The sequence below is a fragment of the Pristis pectinata genome, chromosome 15, assembly GCF_009764475.1.
Source record: "Pristis pectinata isolate sPriPec2 chromosome 15, sPriPec2.1.pri, whole genome shotgun sequence".
Classification (NCBI taxonomy): domain Eukaryota; kingdom Metazoa; phylum Chordata; class Chondrichthyes; order Rhinopristiformes; family Pristidae; genus Pristis; species Pristis pectinata.
Window position 1 is genome coordinate 44,244,229 of NC_067419.1, and position 18,165 is coordinate 44,262,393.

The 18,165-nt window shown below is 46.7% G+C and overlaps 1 protein-coding gene across 2 annotated transcripts in view; it reads left to right on the plus strand.

Moving 5' to 3' along the window:
* Positions 1–1,706: 1,706 nt before the first annotated feature.
* kitlga (kit ligand a) overlaps positions 1,707–18,165 on the plus strand; it is a 114,784-nt gene continuing 98,325 nt past the window's right edge. For both annotated transcript variants that reach the window (XM_052029831.1, XM_052029832.1), the window contains exon 1: positions 1,707–2,116. In XM_052029831.1, coding sequence (XP_051885791.1) covers positions 2,102–2,116 — 15 coding nt within the window. In that variant the 5' untranslated portion in view covers positions 1,707–2,101. The remainder of the gene's footprint in view (positions 2,117–18,165) is intronic.

Below are 18,165 nucleotides of genomic sequence, written 5' to 3' on the forward strand. Positions count from 1 at the left end.
AACGCTGGAGGAACTCAGTGGGTCAGACAGCATCCGTGGAGGGAAATGGACAGTCAAGACTTGAAACGAGTTCCCCCAGCGCTTTGTGTGTTGTTTGTTAACTTGTTGATTGCTGTCCGATATCAGGGAAGGTCATAGAATCACAGACACCCCCCCTCCGGCCCCCATCACCCCTCCCAGTCCTGGTTCCTTCCATCCCACTACACACACAGTTCACCCACAGGCTCCCTCACCTCACCTCCCCCAGCTGGTTCTGGTTGCACCTGCCATGCACCTCTCCCCTAATGGTTCCTATTCACGCCTCCTTTACATCACCACCTCACTCCATCTGCCTCTCATTGCCCTGTCTGCCTCCATCCATCACCCACCTGCCTCTGTCTCCCAACTCCACTCCCCCCCACCCCCCACCCCCCACCCCTCCCCTACCTGGCCGTCATCTTTTCCCCCGCCCCAGTCCACCAATCACCTCGGACTCCTGCCTCGCCACTCCACCCCCTCATAGAACATAGCACAGACCAGGCCCTTCGGCCCACGATGTTAGAACGTAGAACAGTACGGCACAGACCAGGCCCTTCGGCCCACAATGTTAGAACGTAGAACAGTACGGCACAGACCAGGCCCTTCGGCCCACAATGTTAGAACGTAGAACAGTACGGCACAGACCAGGCCCTTCGGCCCACAATGTTAGAACGTAGAACAGTACGGCACAGACCAGGCCCTTCGGCCCACAATGTTAGAACGTAGAACAGTACGGCACAGACCAGGCCCTTCGGCCCACAATGTTAGAACGTAGAACAGTACGGCACAGACCAGGCCCTTCGGCCCACAATGTTAGAACGTAGAACAGTACGGCACAGACCAGGCCCTTCGGCCCACAATGTTAGAACGTAGAACAGTACGGCACAGACCAGGCCCTTCGGCCCACAATGTTAGAACGTAGAACAGTACGGCACAGACCAGGCCCTTCGGCCCACAATGTTAGAACGTAGAACAGTACGGCACAGACCAGGCCCTTCGGCCCACAATGTTAGAACGTAGAACAGTACGGCACAGACCAGGCCCTTCGGCCCACAATGTTAGAACGTAGAACAGTACGGCACAGAACAGGCCCTTCGGCCCACAATGTTGTGCTGACGTTTTATCCCAATTTATCTCCTCTTTATACCGGCCATCCCACTCTCAGTCCTGAAAGCAGGGTTTCAACCAGAAATGTTGACAATTCCTTCCCACCCCCACACCCTCCCCACAGATGCTGCTCCGCCCACTGACTTCCTCCAGCAGATTGTTTGCTGCCCCTTTGAAACTCCTTCCTATAAACCTCTGTCCTCTTGATACCTCGACCACTGAAAGAAGATTCCATCTGCTCTATCAAGGCCTCTCTTAATTCTATCAGGTCTCCCCTCAGCCTCCAGCACCCCCAAGGGAAAACAGTCCCAGCCTGTCCAATCTCTCTCCAACCCAGGCAAACATCCTGGCGAGTCTCAGCACCGCACAGACTGATCACCCTCCACTAACATCACTGAAGCAAGCGACCAGTCTCTTGATCACTGTGCATGGGAGCTTGCTGTGCACAAATTGGCATTGACCCGGCCTTCCCAAGCCGGGGGAAGAAGTTTCCCATTGGCTACGATGCTTTTATAGGGAGGCGCTTGAGTCCTTTCAATAACTGCGAGCACTTTCCTAATCCTCGATGTCATTCTGTTCGACCTGCCTTACGGGAATGACTGCCGCCGCGACGACCCAAGTTTCAAAGTCCAACTCATAGTCGGGGAATAAGTCAACAAATGCAAACTGCCCTCAGGTCCTCCCCCAGCCAGAGCGCCCCTGTGTGTGCACAACCCGGCGTCTCATGTGCTTCGGGTCTGTTTCACTGGCAGATAGTCATTCCACTGCCAAATATATTTAAAGAAAGGCGTGTCTGCTCTCTGCGCAAGGAAACTGCCTTTTGTATAAATATACATAATTTAAAAAAAATCCCTTCTGTGGGGAGAGAGTGAAACTGATCATTGACTCTCAAGACAACATGCTGCCTACAACAGTCGGAATTCAGCTAACTGGATCTTCGTGAAGGAAAGAGAGAATAACATCACCAAGATTCCCTATGAAGGAGGCAAATGTAAGTGAGAGCTCTCCGGTTTGGATTAAGTCCCAGAGAGAGAGAGGAGGTATAACAGGTCAGCATTTCCGCGTTAGTCTCTTCCACAGGCGTTGTGTGATTTTTGTGGAGTCTGTAGGTGAGAATCCTGCCTGATTATCGATTTATTTCACGTCTTAACCTTAATTTCAAGAATGTTGGAGGGGGTGGGTTGGGGGGGTAGAGGGCTGCGTGGAGACCGCACAGAATTCTGAGACCATTTCTCTCTCTCTCGCTCTCTCTCACACACACACACACACACACACACGTACTGTTGTGGTAAAAGCAAATGCGAAACCAGCACATTTTGTATCTCGTGAAACAGACTCTGCAGCCTCAGGCATTATTATTGGCGAAGTGTTATTTCTGTTCTGTTGGAATGTATAGTAAAAGTGTAACGTGGCAGAGGGATTAAACTCGGAGGCTCCGCAAGAACTGTTGGTACCCTGAAAAAGAGCTCACAGCCCAGTCAAGAACTATCTACCGGTTCATATGGGTTTTGGTTGGATTAATGTGCATTTTATTTCAAATAAACTTCAGCAATTAGCGTTAATCCCATTCAAAAGGGGTTTAAAAAGTGAAAAGCAATCTCAGTGAAATCCAATCATAGAATTTGGAGTGTATGCATGTAACCCATCAGAAATCATGATTTACAACTGTGCAGAATCTTACGGGGTTTGGCAGTGAAGATGTGGAGATGGCGATTTCTCCTGGCTGGCTTGTCTAGAACTAAGGGTCACTATCTCAAAATAAGAGGGTCACCTTTCAGGGTAGATGAGAAATGTTTCATCCAGAGAGTGGTGAATCTTTGGAATTCTCTGCTCAAGGAGGATGAGTCCTTGGGTATGTTCAACATGTACAAGATGTTGGTGAGACTGCACCTGGAATAAGATAAGATTTCTTTGTTAGTCACATGTACATCGAAAAGCACACAGTGAGATGCATCTTTTACGTAGAGTGCTCTGGGGGCAGCCTACAAGTGTCGCCATGCTTCTGGCGCCAACATAGCATGCCCACAGCTTCCTAACCCGTACGTCTTTGGAATGTGGGAGGAAACCGGAGCACCCAGAGGAAACTCACACAGACATGGGGAGAACGTACAAACTCCTTACAGACAGCAGTGGGAATTGAACCCGGGTCACTGGCGCTGTATTCTGAGCAGTCCTGGTCACCATACTACAGGAATGACTGATTAAACTAGAGAGGGTGTAAAGAAAAGGTAGCATAGCAGTTAGCGCAACACTATTACAGCGACAGCGATCGGGGTTCGATTCCTTTCGCTGTCTGTAAGGAATTTGTACGTTCTCCCGTGTCCGCGTGGGTTTCCTCCGGGTGCTCCGGTTTCCTCCCACATTCCAAAGACGTACAGGTAGGTTAATTTGGGTTTAAAATGGGCGGCGCGGACTTGTTGGGCCGGAAGGGCCTGTTACCACCCTGTAAATAACATTTAAAAAAAAATTAAATTTAAAAAGAGGGTGTAACATGAGGATGTTACCAGGACTGGAGGGCTTGTGTTATAAGGAGAGGATGTATAGGCTGGGACTGTTTTCTCTGCAGCGAAGGAGGTTGAGAGGTGATCTTACAGAGGTTTATATAATCATGAGGGGCTTAGATAAGGTGGATGATCATAGTCCTTTTTCTAGAGTAAGGGAGTCAAAAACTAGAGGGCATAAGGGAAAGATTCAAAGGGGAGACAAGAGACAGCAGATTCTGGAATCTGGAGCAACATGCAGTCTACTGGAGGAATTCAGCAGGTCGATCAGCATCTGTGGGGTGGGGTGGGGGGGGACGAATTGTCGACGTTTCAGGTTGAAACCCTGCATCAGTTCATCCGAAGCATTGACACAAATTTTTATGTCTTTATGTCTTGCACTGTACTGCTGCTGCAAAACAACAAATTTCACGACATATGTCAGCGATAATAAACCTGATTCCGAGGATCAAACTTCTCACACAGAGGTCGCTGAGTATGTGGAACGAGCTATCGGAACAAGCAGTAGAGGTATGATATGGGCCGAACGCAGGCAAATGGGACTAGCTCAGGAAGGCAGCTTGGTCAGCATGGATGAGTTGGGCCGAAGGGCCTGTTTCTGTGCTGTATAACTCTGACTCTATGACAGATTGATACTGAGGGAATCTGGAACTGATGCAGGAAAGTGAGTGCAGGGTAAAAGTTAGGCCATGGTCTTACTGCAGAGGGAGCAAGCACAAGGGTCTGAATGCCCTTCTCCTCCACCTACCTCTGTGTTTGCAAGCAGTGCAAAGGTTTTATTTATTATGGTCAATATGAACTGGAGATTACTTTATTCATCGGGACTGCTGCTCCACTTGGTCAGATTAATCAGACGCCAGCAACAAATAATTGCATTTGCTGGTGTCCCTCTCATCCTTGCACGTGGATGACTCCAGAACCAGCAAAGTCATCGAGCCTTATAATTCCCCTCCGAGGTTTGTACCAGTGCCACTACGTGAAACAGAAAAAGAAAGACACAAGTAGATAGGCTCCCCTGCATTAACTTCAGCATTGAATTCGGAGATGGCACCATCACCCCTGGCCCTTGCAAATGGGCCTGATCCTCCCTATAAATATCTGTATTGGTCCCACTGTCCCACTAGATAACTCAACCAACAGACTGATGTGGTCATGCTCAGAGTCATACCCCACAGGCCAAGTGTCAGAATCCTCCATCACAATGTCGGTGTCTCGCCAGCAGGACAGATGGCAATACACTGATGTACAGGAGGGAGGGAGTAGCTTTGGGAGTCCACAACTCGGACTCCCGGCTCCTCGAAGCTCCATGATATCAACTCGAGCACAGAGAAGGAAACCTCTTGATCGTCTCCCAGCATCAGGTGATGACTCAGTCAATGCTCCTTTGGGTTGAGTAATAATTGGAAGAAGCAATGAACAAGGACATAGAACATACTCTGAGTGGAGACTTCAATGTCCATCACCGAGAAGGGCTCCATAGCAACACCACTCACCAAGCTGGCCAAGTCCTGAAGGACATGGTTGCCACATTGAATCCCACACTAAGATGTGCAATGAAACAACTTGACCTTGTCTTCACCACTCTACCTGATGCATTGTACATCCATGCATGACAGCATTGGTAGAAGTGACCATTGCACAGTCCTTGTGAAGATAAGGTCCTGCCTTCGCACAGAGAACATCCTTATGTGGCGCTACCATCATGCTCAATGGGACCGATCAGACACAAAACTGGGCATCAAACAAAATGCTGGAGGAACTCAACGGGTCAGGCAGCACCCGTGGAGGGAAATGGACAGTCGAATTTTGGGTCGAGACCTTTCACCTGCTCCTGAAACATCGACTGTCCACTTCCCTCCACAGATGCTGCCTGACCCGCTGAGTTCCTCCAGCATCTTGTTTGTTGCTCCAGATTCCAGTGTCTGCAGTCTCTGGTGTCTCCACAAAACCGGGCATCATGAGCTGCTCTGAACCATCAGCAGAAGCAGAAGGGTACATCCAGCACCACAATCGTAACCCCGTGGTCTCCATATCTCTCACACTACCATTACCATCAAACCAGGGGCCAACCTTGTTTCAATGCGGAATGCAGGAAAACATGCTGAGAGCAGGCCAGGACTGAAAATGAGATGTCAATTTGGCAAAGCTGCACAGAGGCTAAGTGCATACTAACCAGCAAAAGCACTAAGTGTTCCCATATCCAATTATACAGTAGTCATGAATGGCAGTGGACAATTTAAACAGGAGCTCTTAGAATCTCCTCTTCCTCAATGATAGTGGAGCCCAATATGTGAGTGCTAAAGGTGAGGTTGAAGCATGTTTATCCGGATGTAGAGTGGATGATCCATCTGTCTGTGTGGAGTTTGCACTCTCTCACATTGTCTGTGGGTTCCCCACCAGTGTTCCTGCTTCCTCCCACCATATACTAGTTGATAGGTTAACTGGCCGCTGTAAATTACCCCTCGTGGTGGGAGAATCAGTGGGGAGTGTTGTTAATGGGCATGTGTGAGAGGATATGCAAGGGAATGGGAATGATGGGATAACTCTGAAAGCCAGTATAAACTCAATGGGCTGAGTAGTCTCCCTCTATGTCAAGAAATGAAATCCCTGCTTCGTCATGGAAGCCAGTCTCCAACCGACTCAATTCACTCGATATTTATGGACATGCATTCAAGATGAGAGGGGGTAGGTTCAGAACAGACATGAGGGGTACGTTTTTTACTGAGAGAGTGGTGGATGCCTGGAATGCGTTGCCTGATAGGGTGGTGGAGGCAAATTCATTGGGGGCTTTTAAGAGGGGCTTGGATGGGCACATGAATGAGAGGAAAATAGAGGGATATGGGCATTCTGTAGGCAAGAGGGAATAGCTATGTCGGCACAACATTGTGGGCCGAAGGGCCTGTTCTGTGCTGTACTGTTCTATGTTCTATGAAATGCATGAGGGCACTGGATGCAGCATGGCCTTTGGGACCAGATAACATCCCAGCTGTAAACTTACTTATTCCAACTCAGACGGAGGCCATTTGGCCCACCGGTTCCATGCTGGATCTCAGCAGAACAATCCCGTCAGTCCCTTCCCCTTATTACCCTGTTATTCTCTCTCAGTCTCATCAACTCTGCTCTGATTCTTTTTATCCAACCACCTACACAAGGGAGTAATTTACAGTGGCCGATTAACCTGCCATTACTAAAGACCAGGACTAACCTGAGGTACTAAGGACCCACAGTACTGGCTGCACCTCTGACCCAATTGTTTTAGAACAATTACAAGATTGGTATCTAGCCAACAGTGCGGAAAACTGTTCAAGTATCTCCTGTTTACAAAAAGCAGTAGCGATCTAATCAGAATAATTAACATCTAATCAGTCAATCCATTAGCAAGGTCATGGGAGATGTTGTGTGATAATGCTATCAGATGGTCCTTACTCACCAATTACCTACTCACTGATTCCTATTTTGGGTTTCACCGTGACCACCGCACTCTGGGCTTCTTCATAGCCTCGTCCAAGTACAGACTAAAGAACTTGATTACCAAAGGTGAGGTGAGAGTGATTGCCCCTGATGTAAAGGCAGCACTTGACTCAGCTGGCATCAGAAAAACCCAGGGAAACTGAAGTCAACAGACTCCCAAGGGGAAAGCACTCCAATGCTTGGAGTCATACTTTGCACGGTGGTTTTGGTCATTGGATGTCAATCACCCCAGCACCAAGACTTCATTACAGGGGTTCCTCAGGGCAGTGTCCCAGCCCCAACTATCTTCAGCTGCTTCACTGATGACCTTCCTTCCATCGTAACTCCAGATGTTTGCTGGAGATTGCATGATATTCAGTTCCGTTCACAACACCTCAGCCAATGAAGCAGTCCATGCCAGCATGAAGCAAAACCTGGGCAACATTCAGGCATGGACTAATAAGTGGCAAGTAACATTCGCACCGCAGAAATGCCAGGAATTGACCGTCCCCAACGAGAGTCTAAACACCTCCCCTTGACATTCCAAGGCATTGCAATTGTTGTGCTCCACAACCTTCAACATCCTGGGAATAACCATTGACCAAAGACTGAACTGGATCAGTCGCATAAATACTATGGCCACAGGAGAAGATTGGAAGCTGGGCGTCCTGCAGCAAGCAATTCCTGACTAACCCAAAGCCTTTCCACCGTTTGCAAGGCACGTTAGGAGTGTGAAGGAATACCCTGCACTTACCTCCACTGGAGCAGCGCCAACACAAGAAGCTCAACACCATGCAGGTAGAAGTAGTCGACTTGATCAGCACCCCATCCACCACCGCTGGTGTCTTGGCTGCAGTGTGTACTGTCTACAAAATGCAGTTATTCACCCAATAACTCACAGCTGCTCCAAGAATATGTCCCAAACACACGAGTTCGACCCCTAAGAAAGACAAGGCCGGCAGGTGAAGAGTAACACCATCATCTGCAGGTTCCCCTCCAAGCCGCACACCACCGTGACATGGAAATATGTCATCAGTCCTTCAACGTCGCCAGGTCTAGGTCTCCGCCCAACAACATTGGGAGCACCTTCACCAGAAGTCATTGAGTCGTTGAGTAATACAGCATGGAAACAGGCCCTTCGGCCCATCTGGTCCATACACACCAAGATGCCCACCTAAGCTAGTCCCATTTGCCTGCATTTGGCCCATAACCTTCTAAATATTTCCTATCCACGTACCTGTCCAAATGTCTTTTAAATGTTGTTATTGTACCTGCTTCGACCACTTCCTCTGGCAGCTCATTTCATATCCCCACCACCCTCTGGGTGGAAAAAGTTGCCCCTCAGGTCCCTTTTATATCTTTCCCCTCTCAACTTAAATCTAGTTTTTGATTCCCTTTCCCTAGGAAAAAGACGTGTGCATTCACCCTATCTATGCCACTCAGGATTTTATACACCTCTATCAGGTCAGCCCTCAGTCTCCTATGCTCCAAAGAATAAAGTCCTAGCCTGGTCAACCTCTCCCTATAACAGTCCCTTGAGCCCTGGCAACATTCTCGTAAATCTTCTTTGAAGTCTTTCCAGCTTAATGACGTCTTTCCTATAACAGGGTAACCAAAACAATACTCCCAGTGCGGTCTCACCGACGTCTTGTACAACTGAAACATAACGGCCCAACTCCTGTGCCCTGACTGATGAAGGCCACCGTGCCAAACACCTTCTTCACCACCGTATCTACCCGAGGTGCTTTGATGGTTCAAGAAGTCCGACACCATCACTTTCCCAAGATCAGTTTGTAATGAGCAATAAATGCTGGCTTTGCCAGTGATGACCACGTTCTGAAAAATGAATAAATCATATTAAAAATTGTATACAGTGTGATTGAATATCAAGGGGCATCCTGTGGGTGCTTTCAGCCAAAGCATTGCCAACCTGAAGAAGAAAACATTTTGGACAAGTGTCCAAAATCTTGGTTAAAGAGGTGTACTTTCCAGGAGGCACATGGGTTGGGAGGGGAACTTGGAAGCGGTGGGACTCCAGAGGTGAAGGGATGGCTGCCAGTCGGGTGATGAAAATCAAGGCCATGCAAAAAGGCCAGATTTGAAACGATGTAGAGTGTCTGGAGGGTGTCCAGATTAGAGATGGCCATGGAGATGGAGGGACAAGAATTCTAAAACTGAGCCAGTGGTGGGTTTGGGGAGAGTGGGGGGTTCAGCAATGACCAGTGCTGGGGAGGGAAGGTGCAGTTGCGGTGGGAGAACGGATGGCATGGTTTAGTGTTTGGGAAGCAGGCACTCTTAGGGCGATGTCAGGGGTAAGTTTTTTTACACAGAGAGTAGTGCATGCGTGGAACACACTGCCGGCAGAGGTTGTGGGGGCAGATACATTACGGACATTTAAGAGACTACTAGACACATGAATGATAGAGAAATAGGGGGTTCTGTGGGAGGGAAGGGTTAGATAGATCTTAGAGCAGGATAAAATGTCGGCACAAAATTGTAGACCAAAGGGCCTGTATTGTGCTGTAGTGTTCTATGTTCTATGTAATATAGTGGACGGCATCACATGTCATTTCTCATTGGAAGCGGAAGTGGGAGGGTATCTAACTGCTGACTCGCCTTGTTTCTTGAAGGCACCTTCCCTAATATAAACCAGTAAAATGATTGCCTAAAGAGATTATGTCTCATAACCAGTCTATAAGTTAATAAGCAAAACACACAAAATGCTGGAGGAACTCAGCAGGTCAGACAGCATCCACGGAGGGAAATAAACAGTCGATGTTTCGGGAGACTGTTTATTTTCCTCCGTAGATGCTGCCTGACCTGCTGAGTTCCTCCAGCATTTTGTGTGTGTTGCTCCAGATTCCAGCATCTGCAGAATCTCTTGTCTCCATAAATCAATAAGCATCCTTTGTATATATAAGCTGTGCCACAGAGACTTATTATTGGTAACTGGTAATTGGTTTATTATTGTCAAATAATCAAAGACCCATCCTATCCTGGTCATTCTGCCAACATAATCAAAGACCCCTCCCACCCCGGTTATTCTCTCTTCTCCCCCCTCCCCTCGGGCAGAAGATACAAAATCTTGAAAACACACAGCACCAGGCTCAACGACAGCTTCTATCCCGCTGTTACAGACTCTTGAATAGATCTCTTGTATGATAACGATGAACTCTTGATCTCAGAATCTACCTCATCGTGGCCCTTGCACTTTATTTGTCTACCTGGACTGCACTTTCTCTGTAACTATAACACTATATTCTGAATTCTGTAACTGCTTTTCCTTGTACTACCACGATGTACTTATGTTTTGAAATGACCTGTAAGGATAGCACACAAAACAAAGTTTTTCTCTGTATCTGGTACATGTGACAATAATAAACCAATTACCAATGACACGTACTGAGGTACAGTGAAAAGCTTTTGTTTGCGTGCCATGCAGACAGATGATTCTATACATAAGTGCACTGAGGTAGTATGAAAAGAAAAAAAACAGAATATGGTGTTGCAGTTACAGAGAAAGTGCAGTACAGGTAGACAAATAAAATGCAAGGGCCACGACGAGGTAGATCAAGAGTCCATCTTTAGCATATGAGAGGTCCGTTCAAGAGTCTGATAACAGCGGGATAGAAGCTGCGCTTGAATCTGATGGTAGGTTTTCTCAGGCTTTTGTACCTTCTGCCCAATAGGAAGGGGGAGAAGAGAGAATGACCTGGTTGGGAGGGCTCCTTGATTGCTATAACACTGAGGAGTACGGCTTCTGAATCATCTAAAACCAAGGTGGATACATTCCCATAAACTGATTACTCCTCTCAATTGATGAAACAGGGAGCAGTGGCTCAATGATCTCTTCCACATTCTTTACTTGCTCTGGAGCTTCTGTGGGAACTGTCCAACTGGGAAAGTTCACTGAAACATTCCTAGGCTGCCAAAGTTGTTAATTGACATGACCCGGACTGTTTCTTTGCAACTAGGTAAAGGTCAGGCTCCTTCTGGATTGTTCAGCCTGAGATGTTCTGTCTGATAAGGGGTCACGTGCGGCTGTGACTTGCCTGCAAGAGGCAAAAGGAAGATGCCAGGAAAAACACAATGTCTTGTGATTTGACCAGCAAAGCTCAGCGACTTGCAGCTTAAGGAACTGAGGTCTGGGGCTGTTCATGATCGCTCTAGTTTAATGTAGCTACATTCCTTCAAGGTAGAAAGGGGAAAGTTCCGTGATATTCACCCCCACCCCCCAGTGTCTTCCCACCCACTGTGAATTTCAAAGCTTTGAAAACTCTGACCTAACTTCACAGTTGTACAAGATGTGGGTGAGATACAGCTGTACAAGGCATTAGTGAGACCGCACTTGGAACACTATGTGCAGTTCTGATTGCCTAGCTATGCCTTTAAGCTGGAAAAGGTGCAGAAAAGATTCACTAGGATGTTAGCAGGACTGGAGGGCTTGAGCCACAAGGAGAGACTGGATAGGCTGGGACGTTTTTTCCTGGAGTTTAAGAGGCAGAGACGTTTAAAAAATCATGAGGGGCACAGATAAGGTGAATGGCCACTGTCTTTTTCCCTGGATAGAAGTAGAGGGCGTAGGGTTAAGGTGAGAGGGGAAAGATTTAAAAGGGTCCTGAGGGGCAAATTCTTCACACAGAGAGGGTGGTGGGTACATGGAACAAGCTGCCAGAGGAAGTGGTAGAGGTGGGTACAATTGCAACATTGGGGCAGGTACATGGTTTAGAGGGACATGGGCCAAACACAGGTAGCTGGGACTTGCTCAAGTAGACAACCTGGTCGGCATGGATGAGTTGGGCTGAAGGGTCTGTTTCCCTAGCTCTATGATTCTAACATGTCCCAGGTCAGCGTTCACTCACCTTGCGTCCCCCCCGGTCTCACATCATTGTCCTTGCCTTCAGGTACCTGGGTAGATCCGTTCCACCAACAATCCAACATCGCGTGGCGCCGCTGTCATCCAATTGTGGCCCCTTGTGCGTTCCCCTGAATTCCATTACCCCATCTCTGCTGGCTGTGCTCTTAGATGTCTGCACCCTGAAATCTGTAGTAGTTCCTTTCAAACCTCCCCTACCGTTCTCCCTTCCCTTTTAAAGTACTCCACAAAATCTCCATGTTTCCTTTTGTGAGGAAAGGAGTCCATTTGGCCCATCGAGTCTATGCTGGTTCACAGAACAATCTCATTGCCTCACTAATTTCCCCTGTAACGCCCTTCGCTGCATATTCCCACCAACTCCCCTCTCCCAGAGTCTACCACACGCCTACACACTAGGGTCAATTTACAGCTGCCAGTTCATCTCCCAGTCCGCACACCTTTGGGATGTGGGAGAAAACCAGAGCATCCAGAAGAAACCCACGTGGTCACAAGGAAGAACGTGCAAACTCCACACAGGCAGCACCCAAGGTCAGGATTGAACCTGGATCTCTGAACCTGTGAGGCAGTGGTTCTACCAGTTTTCACTGTGGTGCCCTAACCTACGCCTTTACCTTTGATCGAAATGTCCTAATGTCTCCTTTTGAGATGACTGTGCTCTAATAAAATGCTGTTAGAGTTTAGCATTGATTTGCATTTTGCCAGTGTTTGCTGCTTAAAGGGTACTTATTGCTTCCTGCTCTACGGGACCCGAATTTCACCCCAGGTCCATGCTACTCGCTTTTCATTGATGCAGAAAAATAGAGAAGGTGAGACTGATCTGTGAGGGAGGAACGTGAAATGAGGGCACTGGAACTAGAGCAACACGGAAAGCTGACCATTGTTGTCAGTGATCTCTGGTGTGCAGACAGGTTTCAATGACAGCTAAACAAACTGAGCGATCGTGTTCCTAGTCTAGTAATGTCAGAACCCCGGACTCATCAGCTAGTGACGGTGAGTTCAAGCCTCATCAAGTTCAGAGTTGTCTTTAAACTGCCAGAAATGCAGCAGATTCACTGACATGCCTTCAGGGAAAGGACTGCATTGTCCTTATATGGACTGGCCCAGGTGTGTCATAGAGCTATAGAGTTGTACATGGTTGCTCTTCAGCCCATCTTATCTATGCCGACCTTCACTAATCCCATTTGCCCACACTAGGACCGTATCCTTCTATGCATTGCCTACTTATGCGCCTGTCTAAATGTCTCTTAACCGTAGTAATTGTATCTGATTACACCACCTGCATTCTGTTATTGCTTTTCCCTTTGTACTACTTATGTTTGAAGTGATCTGTATGGATAGCGTGCAAAACAAAATTTTTCACTGTATCTCATTGAGAACATAAGAAATCTGGCCCATCGAGCCTGCTCCGCCATTCAATAAGATCATGGCTGATCTGGCCGTAGACTCAGCTCCACCTACCTGCCTTTTCCCCAGAACCCTTAATTCCCCTACGATGCTAAAATCTACCTAACCGTGTCTTAAATATATTTAATGAGGTAGCCTCTACTGCTTCCCCGGGCGGAGAATTCCACAGATTCACTACTCTCTGGGTAAAGCAGTTTCTCCTGTGACAATAATCCAGTACACGTGACAATAATAAGAACAACAAAACAAAACCACCCTCTCTGGCAACGAATTCCAGATATCAACCATTACTTATTTTAAAAAAATACCTTTCCCCTCAGATCCCCTTTAAAATTCCTTCCTCTCACCTTAGAGCTATGCCCTCTTGTTTTTGACATCCCTTCCTTGGGGAAAAAGATTGCATCTACCATATCAATGCCTCTTATAATTTAATATTCTTCTCTCGGGTCACCCCTCAGCCTCCTTCGCTCCAGGGATAACAAGCCCAGCCTATCCAATCTCTCCCCATAACTAAAGTCCTCCAATCCAGGCAACAGCCCGGTGAATCGATAAGGTGGACTCCTGACCTCACAGTCTACCTCGTTATGACCTTGCACCTTATTGTCTGCCTGCACTGCACTTTCTCTGTAGCTGTGACACTTTATTCTGCATTCTGTTGTTTTCCCTTGTACTACCTCAATGCACTGTTGTAATGAATTGATCTGTATGGACGGTAGCCAAGTTTTTCACCGTACCTATTAAACCAATTTACCAATCTCCCCTGCAAACTCTCCAGTGCAACCGCATACTTCCTACAGTCTGGCGACCAGAACTGCACACAGTACTCCAGGTGCAGTCTCATGTCAGTTTGGTTACTTCTAACCTCCTCATTTGAACTTGCCAGACAAGCCACTTGTGTGGCACCACCCTCCCTGAGCAAGAGGAGAGGGGTACTAAAGGTCATAATCCATGACCACATCTCAAGAACCTAATGAAGTAAAGGGTAGTTTGGTCCTTGATAGAACGTGAATTCAAACTGCATTCTTAGAGGGAACACAAAGGTTAATGCCAAGGCCAGATTGGAACAGCACTAACGTTCACTAACCTGACAAGATTAACCCTCCCCTTCAAGGCCTTGCTTCACTTCTCTGCCTCTTTGGACTCTGTCTTTACCTCTCGCTGCCTTGGTGAAGCAGCCAGCATAATCAAAGACCCCACCCACCTGGGACATTCTCTCTTTTCTCCTCTTCCATCAGGCAGAAGATACAGGGGCCTGAGAACATGTACCACCAGGCTCAAGGACAGCTTCTATCCCACTGTGATAAGTCTATTGAACAGTTCCCTTATACAATGAGATGGACTATGATAGACTCACGAACTACCTTGTTGTGACCTTGCACCTTATTGCACTGCACTTTCCCTGTAGCTGCAACACTTTACTCTGTACTGTTATTGTTTTTACCTGTACTACCTCAATGCACTGTGTACTAACTCAATGTAACTGCACTGTGTAATGAATTGACCTGTACAATCGGTATGCAAGACAAGTTTTTCACTGTACCTCGGTACAAGTGACAATAATAAATAAATCAAACCAAACCATTCCCTTGTGTAAAATTCTCTTCACCCTGTAAGTGTGGGAGAGCTATCACGTCAGGCAAACTAGCATTCAATCCAATTATTCTTCACCAATTTTGGCCTGACCTTGCCGGTTATTGGTATCTTTTCCTCATTCAACCCAGCATTGGATCAGAAGGCCAGGACAACTCATCACCTCAGTTCCTCCCTGAATCCCTCCCCTACCTCCCCAACCTCCCTTTCCCACAAAGGTCCTATCACCATCAGCACCTTCCACCACACTTCCTTTTATCTCTGAGGGACTCATCGAAATTTGCAACTATATTCACCTAGGGGTGAGGGATACTGCTGACCCTGGTTTGGTCTATATGTGACTCCACACCCACTAATGTGCTTCCCTCTTAAAGGTCCTCTGAACTGGCCTAGTTAGCTCTGATGGCCTAGATTACTGAATTAAATTTAAAAACGAGTGTCCTCAGCAAGTTGTAACAATCTGGGAGAGGTGTTCAGAGAGCAGTATTCTAATTTATTTATCAGGAAATAAGTAGCTCTTTTTTAGATCAGTTTAACAAGATTCCTTCCACTAGCAGGGGATCAGTAAGCAGAGGACATGGGCATAACCATGAACATCACTAATAGCCTGTCCTGGTCCAACTACATAGACACCATAGCCAAGAAAGCTCACCAGTGTCTCTATTTCCCCAGGAGGCTAAGGAAATTTGGCATGTCCTCTTTGATCCTCACCAACTTTTATTGATGCACCATAGAAAGCATCCTATCGGGATGCATCACGGCTTCGTATGGCAGCTGCTTTGCCCGTGACTGCAAGAAACTGTAGAGAGTCGTGGACACAGTTCAGCACATCATGGAAATCAGCATCCCCTCCATGGACTCTGTCTACACTTCTCACTGCCTCAGGAAAGCAGCCAACATAATCATTGACCCCACCCACCCAGGACGCTCTCTCTTCTCTCCTCTCCCATTGGGCAGAAGATACAAAAGCCTGAAGTCACACACCACCAGGCTTAAGGACAGCTTCTATCCTGCTGTTATATAACCATTAAGTCGTCCCCTAGTACAATAAGATGGACTCTTGACCTCATTATGGCCTTGCACCTTATTGTCTACCTGCACTGCACTTTCTCTGTATCTGTAACACTATATTTTACATTCTGTTATAGCTTTCCCTTGTACTACCTCAATGCACTGTTGTCATGAAATGATCTGTATGGATGGCATGCAAAACAAAGTTCTTCACTGTACCTCAGTACATGTGACAATAATAAACCAATTTACCAAGGTAACAAGTAGAAGAATATTTTAGTTATTTTTGGCATCTGACCATCACTGGCAATATCAGCATTTATTACCTACCCCTAATTGCCCCCAGACTGAGGAGCTAACTAGGCTAGTTCAGAGGACCGTTAAGAGTAAAGCACATTAGTGGGTGTGGAGTCACATATAGAGCAAACCAGGTAAGGTCAGCAGATTCCTTCCTCCTGTAAGGTATTAATGAACCAGATGGGTTTGTACAACAATCTGGTGGTTTGATGGTCTTTAGTAACAGTTTTTGTTTGCAAGTTCAAGATGATTACCTGAATTTAAATTCCAGAGCTATCAGTGGTGGGATTTTAACTTTGGTATCTGGAGTGTTAGCTCAGCTCTCTGAATTACGAGTCCAGTAACTTAATCACCATCACTCAGTGAAGGGTGAAGGAGATTTTCTTTTTCACACAGTGAGTTGTAATCTAGAAGGATAGAGAAAACATATTCATTCAGAAGTTTCTCCAAAGGAGCTGGTTATAGGAAAGGGAAATGTATTGGCATTTGGGAAAAGAGGCAGGGAATGGGAGTAGCACAGGAACAGGGCAGGAAAGAGGGGGAATATAAATGGATGTCGCCCTGTTCGAGTTAACCATACACAGTGGGCTAAATTGCTGCCTCTGAACCCTGTTCAATGGTAGATTCAGCTGTCCAATTGAAGGCAATTCAAGCAAATACTCAACAGGTCAGGCAGCATCTGTGGAGAGAGAAAAACAGTTAATGTCGCAGGTCAAAGATCCTTTGTCAGAACTGGAATGAAAGAAAACAAGTTTCAAATTATCATTGCACTATCCACCCCTCTCTTGCCCTTTCTGAACATATCTGGCAGGGTGAGGCCAGGGTTGCCCCAGGGATAAGCTGCTGACAAAGTTATCTTCCCTTTGTGTTTTCTTTCTCTAACCTCCCTCATTTACAAAACAGTCAGATCAACCGCTTGGTCTCGTCCTGTCAGAGATATCACCCTATCTTCTGTCTAGTCCTCTCCCATATTCTCTGCAGCTTAAAACTAACTTGTTCTCTCTTTCTCCCAGTTCTGAAAGAGGCCCTGCAATCTGCAGAATTACCTCTGTTTCTCTCTCCACACACGCTGCCTGATCTGCTGTGTTTTAGCAGCAGTTTCTGTCATTTCAAATTTCCAGCATTTGCAGGTTTTTTTTGATTTTCGCTTATGAGTTGACTGCACAGCTGATCCAGCTGGTTACTGATGTGGAATGGCACACATTTTCTTGCTAATCAAAATTAAACTAAAAACTGTTTCTTTATAGAGATGACATTTTTACAAAGTACTACAAAATACTTGCTCTGCTAAAACTGGCCATTCAATCAGCCAGTATGAACACACTGGGCTAAGTGTCCTCTTTTTATGCTGTAGGTAGTTATTTCAGTCAGGTCCTGTGGAGTGTTGTAGATCAGAGGGACCCAGGAGTACAAGTACATGGTTCCCTGAAAGTGGTGTCACAGGTAGACAAGGTGGTGAGGAAGGCTTTTGGCAGGCTGGCCTTCATCAGTAAGGCACTGGTAAATTAAATTGGTAAATTGTTTTTTTTTATTGTTGCATGATCTGAGGTACAGTGGAAAAAATTGTCTTGCATACCGTCCATACAGATCATTTGATTACAACAGTGCATTGAGGTAGCACAAGGTAAAACAATAACAGAGTGCAGAATAAAGTGTTACGTTACAGAGGAAATGTAGTGCAGGTAGACAGTAAGGTGCAAGGTCACAACGAGATAGATTGTGAGGTCAAGAGTCCATCTTATCGTACAGGAGTTGGGACATTTTGTTGCAATTGTACGAGACATTGGAATATTGTGTTCAGTTTTGGTCACCCTGCTATAGGAAAGATGCCATTAAGCTGGAAAGAGTGCAGAGGAGATTTACGAGGATGTTGCTCGAGGCACTGAGTTATGGAGAGAGGTTGAGCAGGCT